This window comes from Ascidiella aspersa, chromosome 3 (assembly GCF_963924565.1).
Source record: "Ascidiella aspersa chromosome 3, kaAscAspe10.2, whole genome shotgun sequence".
Taxonomy (NCBI): Eukaryota; Metazoa; Chordata; class Ascidiacea; order Phlebobranchia; family Ascidiidae; genus Ascidiella; species Ascidiella aspersa.
This window is the reverse complement of record NC_139449.1, coordinates 11,112,960-11,121,867: the sequence shown is the minus strand read 5'-3', so window position 1 is coordinate 11,121,867 and position 8,908 is coordinate 11,112,960. Positions and strand designations below refer to the sequence as shown.

The window sequence follows — 8,908 nt, the reverse complement described above, 5'->3', positions numbered from 1 at the left end:
TTTAATGTTCTAATGAAAAACGATGTCCTCAATCTCTAAAGGTCACATTTTCGACCTTTTGATGTCCTTAATGTCGTAGATATTTTTGCTTAGAATTGCACTAATTTCTGACGGATCGGGTGAATTTATGATTAAACTTTCCTGGTGTAGCGTTCATTCCAACATATATAAGCCATATTTCACATAGCAAACAGCAAAAACGAAGCAATTATCAGTCTAATTTTTTACGTCCAAATACTAAGGTGACTAACTGCTTTTTATAAAATAAAATCGATTAAAACACTTATGATTAAGTCAAGTCATTTGCATATATTCTGAACTTTAATCCGAGTCAGTTGTTAACGTAACTTTTTCAATTAATTTCACCTCTCTTTGGCCTAAGGACTAAAATGAAACTAATTTTATGGTTAAGATTGACTTAAGTCAGATAACGTGAGTAATCTCCATCAAAGCTATATAAACCCAATTTTAACATTGCTAACCGAGGCTAACCCTAATGAAAAACTATATTTTTTGCTAAATTTATTAAAAGTACATATCCCGTTTCAAATTACAATTTCAGCCAACCCAAACTAAATAAACGATAAAATTTGGAGAACTTTTAGAAACAATTTGTATTGCACATTCTGCTGCACTAACTGTATGTTTTTTTTTTCATTTCGCACAAACTTTTGACATGGTATTGATCGATGGTCCTCACAACCTATTGCCCAAATTACCTTGAGATATGCTTTTATATCCAATAATGTGTAAAAATTGATAATGTGCCCACGATTTTAATTAACGGTATCATTCTAAATTAAACTATTTGTAAATTTAAATTAAATGTAGGGAAAAGCGGGGCAAAATGAACCCCGGGGCAAAACGGACCCCTCACCTTTCTCGTTAACGAAAATCGCCAGCGTCAATATTTGTTTTCTGAACGGTGACATCGTCGAAAAAACGTTTGTCGACAAAAATCGGACTGATTCGATTTCGCACAAACCAGGGAGGGGAGAAAATGTGTTTGGTGGATATTGATATAAGGATAGCGCAGTAAAATGATGCGTTTATTAGTAAAGTTCAAGTAAAACGGAGTTACTTTTTTTGATAAATAATTTGTAGGTAAGGATGTGTTTAATAATCCGAAACAGTTGGCGTTTTAAGTTGAACGATTTTAAAGAAACCAGGTTTTCATGCGATTGATAGTGTTGGGGCAAAACGGACCCCCAAGCGGGGCAAAACGGGCCCATCACAAGTTAATCTGTTATTTCTAGCCTAAAACTGCACTGTTTGTATTTTTGATTAGCCTTTCAGTAAGACATTTTGGAAATTGAATAAAATTAAATAATAGATCATTATTTTATATGTTTAGATCAGTTTTGTAGGAAGGCCAAACCATCAGAAATTTTACCAATCTGTTGTAAAAAACTCTATTGCTATTTGTTTTAATACTTATGAGTTGGTATACAAATTATACATTAAGATAAATATAAAGCAGTTTACGTACGGTACGGCCTATTTATAACCATGTCACTTATAAAGAGTGACTTATAAAGAGTGACTACCAGTACTTAGTATAGTGCTATTTTGTTTGCTTTTTGTATGTTTTGGCTTACTTTAGTAAAATATTTTCAAGCAATAAAGGCACCATGTATACCATTACTTAAATTATTACGTCACGTTGTGACGTAACTTGTGACAATATCTCTGAAAATTTCTTCTCGTCACTTGAACACAAATCCTTGATCCGGCATTTCCACAGAACAAGGCACATAAATGATATTTTATAAGTGGGGTCCGTTTTGCCCCGTTTAAAAATCGACAACAAAAGTTAATTTATTCAGAAGGTATGCTTATTTCAGTTGTTTTTTTTAGCTTAGGAGTAACTTTCAGTAAGACCTTTCAGTTGATACCCTATTCATCAAAAAACATTTTGTGAAACTCGTAATATAGCATTTATCCTTTAAGGGGTCCGTTTTGCCCCGCCTTCCCCTATACGCAATTGTTTTCGAACGCATTTTAAAGACGTTTAGACCAAAGTTGCACCGGTAACAAGCTCCCTAAGGTTTATCCTATGCCTAACATCACGTCAGAATATAACGTTGGTGACGACATCGTAGAAAATTTATATGCCCCACCCCTTGGTTAAAAGAAAGCCTTTAACAGGTACAATGTCTATATAGCAGTTGTTCTCAACTTTTGTAAGCATCTCAGCCAGATTTCAACAGAAAAGAGCCGCAGAAAGATTAATTAGTTTATTAAAAATAAATTTTAATTATTGCAACAAACCACATCGAAGAAGGCAAAATGTTTCTCTTCCCATTTATTATGAAACGTCCTATTTTCTTCCTAAAGAAGGCAAGCTTTCTTCGAAAGTTGTTTTGGCATCGCTGTATGTTAGGCCTATGTGCAGCGCAGGGGTGGCTTCAGTATTTTTGTTTAGGCGGCATTCTAAAAATTGTGCCTCTCGCGGTTGAGAACCACTGGTCTATAGGCCTAACACAGTGGATTCGTGTGAAGTGCAAAAAAATGCATTCAGATCCAAAAAGTTTGCGAAACTTTTAATTTTGGTGGTTCCAATCGAGGTTTAACTTAAAGATATCCTCCAAACGCAAAGCATAGGGCCTACTAGGCTTACTGCGTATAGAATAGATGCGGGAACAAGATTTGCACCAAGCGAGAAAAAGTGGTACTGGTAGGCTATATTTGCGCAGTACAAATAGCCACAAAAATATGAGAAATAGCCTGTGCCCAGTTTATAGACAAAAGTGGCTAGCCGGATGATTTACATTAATTGTTCCCCCTGAATCCGCCCTTGGGTGTGGGTATTTTACGTTGGCGTAAAAAGATCTCTGACATTTATTTTTGTCCGGATTAAAGCTAAGTGTTCTGGTTTGTGAAAGTAAACTCGCTTTCGAATACTCTAAGACAAAGGATTATGGAGCGAAATAAGGGAAAACAACTGTATTTCCACAAAGTACAATTAAATATATTTTTAGCTTCAGGTGATCACTCATGCGCGACCGACGCCCAGCGAACAAGTGAGGCGATTTAAGGATTTGTTATCGAAAAAGTAAAGAAAAACTGTAAAGAAGCACGAGAAATAGAGTAGATGACCACAATTAAGAACCTTCTGCTTAATGAAAATAGTATTAAGCTACTAACTGAATTTGTACTAACCTCTGGTCGCAGATTGTGACTAATCGCATAACAGGATTTTTTTTTTAGTTTAGACTTTAGACCAGTGGTTCTCAACCTTTTTTACGGCCAGAGCCAAATTTCGAACCTACGGTGTGCAAGGAGCCGCATGGAAAACAACTGTCTAATTCTAAATAGAAACATTACTTAAGAAAGCAACAACAAGTCACAACAGCACAAAAAATATGCAAATTTGTTTAATGTGAAGTTTGACACTGATTTTGATTTTTTACAAGTGTGTCAAAACGAGGCATAATAGGAGAGGGTGCAGTAAGGAGAAGCGGCGCTCTTTCACTTATGTACGTGAAAATTAATAAAAAAAAAGCTTTCTTTAAATGCCGCATACCACAACGCATATTGTGTGGGTTAGGGTTAGCGTTTGGTTAAGGGTGGGTCAAGTTATTATTAATAATAAACATAATATTACTTGACCCATCCTCACCCAAATGCTAACCCTAACGTGGTGACCTAGGGATTGCTAGGTTTTTATGAACTGAATTTAAACTAAACATTACCTGCAACACAACATGTCACAAATAAACACAGCGTAATACATAACATAGAATAAGGTACATGGCACAAATTTACCACATTTTTCCCCTCTAAATAATGAAAGTACACTGTACACCCAACAAAAAAACATTGTTTCATTTAAACAATTTTAAGGGTTCATTTTTAATGAGTCCAATCCCCAAACCGTGAAGGGGGTTTATGAATTCTGGATGAACGCCTCACTTGCAAACCAGTAGGCGAAGCAGGTGGAAACGCAAAAGGAGAAGGTGAAGTAGGAGGTAACTCATCTGTACCATGAGCCAAATCTTCTACCGATGATCTGTCCAATGCAGATTCTGGTGTAGTACCTGTAGATGGCCTAGTAGTATGGGGAGGCGAATTGGTAGAAATTGGGACTCCATTTTCAAGAGACTCGCCAAAGGATTCTGCATCTGGCAGTGGAGGGACTTCATGGTCTTCAGGGCAAGGAGCTAAATCCTGCACAGACACTGTCGATTCACGCCCCCCTGGAAGCCGAATATGTGCAAAACTTTGATTGGCTTCCAGCAAGTCTACCTCATCAACTAAGGGATCTCCTTTATTTCGCACAAATCGTCTCATCAAAACTTTTCCAGGCTGGAGCAGCCATGATGGTAATGATCTTCCCAGCATAGTTCTTCGTCCGAAGTTTAAGAAACGCTCATGAGGGGTTTGGTTTGTTGAGGTGCAAAGCAGAGATCTTACGGAATGAAGGGCCTCCACTAAGATTTCTTCCCATCTATCTTCTCCCAGACCCCTGTCCTTTAAAAGGAGTTTAACTGTTCGCCATATGGTTTGGTTCACTCTTTCACATTGGCTGTTACCAGTAGGATGATAGGGAGTAGTCCGACTTGGTACCACTCCTCTATCGGTCAAAAACTTTTTAAATTCACCAGAAGCAAAGGCTGTGCCCCGGTCACTGTGGACGAAAGAGGGTAGACCAAAAAGAGCAAAAAGTGAAGTTAGCGAAGCTATGACGGTTTTCGTAGTCATGTCAGAACAGGGAATTGCAAAAGGAAAACGGGAAAACTCATCCACCACAAAGAGAATGTAATGTCTTCTACCCCTGACAGGTCCTTTAAAATCAATGCTAATTCTTTCCCATGGAGCAGAAGCTTTGATTAAAGACTCATTAGACTTGCGGTGAAAACGAGGTTTTACTTCGGCACAAACTTTACATTCTGCACATGTTTGCCGAACCTCATTAATAGAGTAAGGTAAGTTGCGCGCTTTTATAAAATGAAGTAGGCGTGTTACCCCAGGGTGCCCCAATTGCCTATGGATTTGGACTAGTCCAGCATTTCCCATGAAACATAGAGAAGAAATTCTTGAAAGGGCATCCGGAGCAGTGTTTAGTTTACCAGGACGGTGGTGAACGCGATATGAAAAGGCCCCCAGTTCAGCTCGCCACAGCTGGAACTTAGCATTTTTAATTTTACCTGGGCGGACAGGATCAAACATATAAGAAAGAGCACGCTGGTCAGTCAATAATGTAAAGGTGTTACCATGCAAGAAATGACTCCATTTTCTCGTAGCCTCCATAATAGCTGTAGCCTCCTTCTCCACGATAGGGTAGTTGAGTTCGCTTTTTGTAAAGGTCTGGGAGTAAAAAGCGACAGGGCGACCACATTGGTTCAGGGTAGCGGCCAGTGCAAATTGGGAGGCATCACACTCCACAGTAAAGGGTTGATAAGGATCAATATTTTTCAGACAGGCGGAAGCCAAACTTTTTCTAAGCTCTGCAAAAGCCATAGCTTGTGGTTTAGCCAATGGGAGAGCCTTTTCCTGAATGGCTTTGACAAGGGGTCGAACCTTATCTGAAAACTGATGAACCCAACGGGCATAGTATGCAAATAGACCCACAGCGCGTCGGAGTTCAGCAAGTGTTTGAGGCACGGGCATGTCCAAGAGTGGCTTCAAACACTTGCTGAACTCCGACGCGCTGTGGGTCTATTTGCATACCTCCACAGTAGAAACAATCTTTCTTAGCTATTGCAAAAACAGTGGACTCAGGAGTCTCTGCGGCTGCAATGGTCACATTTGTAGTTTCCTTAATAAAGGTCACGGCCTCATTCCTTGCTCGTTCTAACACCAAGGCTTGATCGAAGGCTTCTTTACAGGTAACCTTATTTTTCTCAAGAAGTCTTTGTCGGATGTCGGGGGCTACCATGCCACTAATAAAGGAGTCGCGAACCATTTCTTGTCGATAAGTATCTGCATCGACATCCTGAAAATCACAGGATTTAGAAAGCTCATGCAAAGCATACATGAAATCAGTTAGGTTCTCATCCGGTTTCTGTTTTCTCACCATCAATAAATGACGAGCTACTGTGATGTTATTTTCTTTCAGAAAAACTTTGTTAAGAGTCTCTTTAGCAGATTGAAAGGTTTCACAGGATTCTACATAGGAGTAGAGTTTATGTGATATGCCATTGACAAGGAGGTCTAATTTTTCTTCTGATGATAAAGTAATAACACCACCTGTTTCTTGGCTGGTTCCACTCCGATGGCTATTTTGTGTTTTCTCAATGGCTCGAATAAAACCATCAAATGAACGCCACCAATGTTTATACATTTTAATGGCCTCTGGGTCATTGGGATCAAGTTCCAGACGGTCTGGCCTCATCAGTCTCTCCATGGCGATTGGTAAAGCACAAGGTCAATGTTAACAAAGCAGTTCATAAAATTGTGGTGACCTAGGGATTGCTAGGTTTTTATGAACTGAATTTAAACTAAACATTACCTGCAACACAACATGTCACAAATAAACACAGCGTAATACATAACATAGAATAAGGTACATGGCACAAATTTACCACACATACGTAAGTTGAACCAAATACAGAGGCATACTTAAGGGCATTACTTATTAAGTTGGGATATTTTTCTCTGGGACTCGACCCCAAAAGTCGAGTAGACCTTCACTTTGAAATGCTTGTTTCAGCTCGACATCGGACTGCATGTCAAGTAGCTCCAACTGAAACTTATCAGGAGCGGTGGCTGCCTCTATTGCCATAGGTGTACGTGTAGCAAATGTTTTCATCAAAGGCAAAAAAGAATGCATTCCGTTAATGCGACGTTCGAATTCCTCAATCAAGTTGCTAATGGGTCTGTTATACGTATCAAGTGATCCGCTGTCTCGTTTGAAAGAGTAGGAAAATGATTTGAAAGAGTAGGAAAATGCGTTGTAACACCACTTTAAAGTTGCGTGTTCCAAATGCAAAGCTTTTTAATGAAGGCAGATGTTGTGCCATACAAATCATTACAAAACTTCATATTTCCTTGCAGGGTGCGATTTAGGGATGAAAGGTGGGTAGTGATATCAACCATAAATGCAAAATCAGCTATCCATTGTTCATTGTCGAGTTGTGGGATGTCTTTCTTCCCTTCGGCAAACAGTTTAATCTCTGGTAGATCATAAAATCTCTTGAGGCATTTAGCTCGGCTTAACCATCTTACAGCAGTGAACATGACAACGTCACCATAATCAGCATCAATATCTGCGAGAAACTTTTTAAACTTACGATGGTTAAGTGCATTTGTTCCAATCCAATCTACTGTTGTTGTTCATACGTTTGTTACACTAGGCATGTTCAAAGACTTAGCAGCGAGACTTTCTTTGTGTAAAATGCAGTGATGCTATGTCACGGGAGCTAGGTTATCTTCTTCACGCCATTTGTTGATGAGTCCTTGAAGTCCTTGATTTGCACCAAGCATAGAAGGACACCCATCAGTTGCCACTGAAAACAACTTTGGATCCAAATGTGCTTCTTGAAGAGCAGCTTGAAATTCATGAAATATATCCATTCCTTTTGTTGTGCCATGAATGGAGCGCAAAGTGAGGTATTCCTCATAAATATTAAAGTTTGCCATGACTCCCCTGAAAAACACAGCTAGTTGCTCTATATCGGTGAAGTCTTTTGAGGTATCAAGTGCCACCGAGTAGTAAACAAATTTTTTTGACTGGTTAAGAAACTGTTCATGCTGGTCATTAGATATGCATTCAACGCGTTGAGTTACTGTGTCATTACTAAGCTGTAATTTCTTTGCTTTAAGTTGAATGCTAGTAGGACAACATTCTTCAGCAAACATAACAATAGCCTGCTTCATAATGTCACCATCTGAATATGGCTTCATGTTGCGGGCTAGTAAATGGCTAACCTTATATGATGCCATGGTTATTTCTTCAGGTTCGCTATTACACTTAAACATATTCGTTTGCTTGTTACGTGCTTACTTTAGTAATTCTAACTTCTGTTTCCTTGATTCACCTTCGTAGGCATCATACTTTGCAGAATGACTTTTGTAGTGCCTCTCAACGTTAAAAGCTTTTACACTACTATTCACCACAGGACACAAAAGGCAATGAGCTTTGTTATCTAATTCAATTTGAAAATGTTTCTCTTCCTAATCCCTTTTGAAAGTCCGATTTTCTTGCTGAAGAGTGCGAGCTTTCTCAGTAGGCTGCTCTGACATAACGCTAGGCTAGGCTAACTAATTAACACTGCTAAAATAGCTATCTCTTATTGCCATAGCTTGTCGATCAAGACAAAATATATTATGACGTCACAATCCACAAAATGATTGTACACAGCAAGGTAGTCCCCTGGTAAGATTAGTACTTCGTACACCGGATCCTTGCTGAGACAATAATTCTTAATATGTTTTACTTACTTCGTGGCAATTCTGGTACAAGTAATTAATTTTTCAATGAGTTAGTGAGAGCCGCGGTTGAGAATCACTGCTTTAAAGTGAAGGTAGGTTTTCAGCTAGGTGCAAACTTGACCCGGTTGTCAGTTGAACCAAAAAAAAAAAAGTTAGAATTGCGTATTATAGCGCTGGTATAGAATTCTATCACAGCGTTGAAACAATTATTAAAGCAACGCACAATATTTTGATTAGAGTGTCGAATAGTGTTTGGGTGAGGGTGGGTCATGTTATTTAATATTACTGCAAAATCGTATTATTATTTTCAGACGTGTGTAGTCTGTAACCAAAGGAAATAACGCAGCTCGAAATTTCATTGTGTAATATCTTAAAATACATTGTTAAAACATGTTTAACATTACTTAAAGTAATCTAACTTAATCAGCACTCAGCAGTAAGACTCTTATGAAAAAATTAAAATGGAAGTGTACCAGTTTTATTTAGGTGTGCCAGTTTTACCAGTTCAAGTGTGCACACAAATTTGCAAATA

The 8,908-nt window shown here is 38.5% G+C and overlaps 2 protein-coding genes across 2 annotated transcripts; both read right to left on the bottom strand.

Annotated features, from left to right (window-relative positions):
* Positions 1-5,587: 5,587 nt before the first annotated feature.
* Positions 5,588-6,349, bottom strand: LOC146159962 (uncharacterized). The gene has a single exon (XM_083384896.1). It carries the CDS (start codon positions 6,347-6,349, stop codon positions 5,588-5,590), a length of 762 nt encoding a protein of 253 aa, XP_083241022.1.
* Positions 6,350-7,350: 1,001 nt separating this feature from the next.
* LOC146159961 (general transcription factor II-I repeat domain-containing protein 2-like) lies at positions 7,351-7,887 on the bottom strand. The gene has a single exon (XM_083384895.1). The coding sequence runs from the start codon at positions 7,885-7,887 to the stop codon at positions 7,351-7,353; it is 537 nt and encodes a 178-aa protein (XP_083241021.1).
* Positions 7,888-8,908: the final 1,021 nt, after the last annotated feature.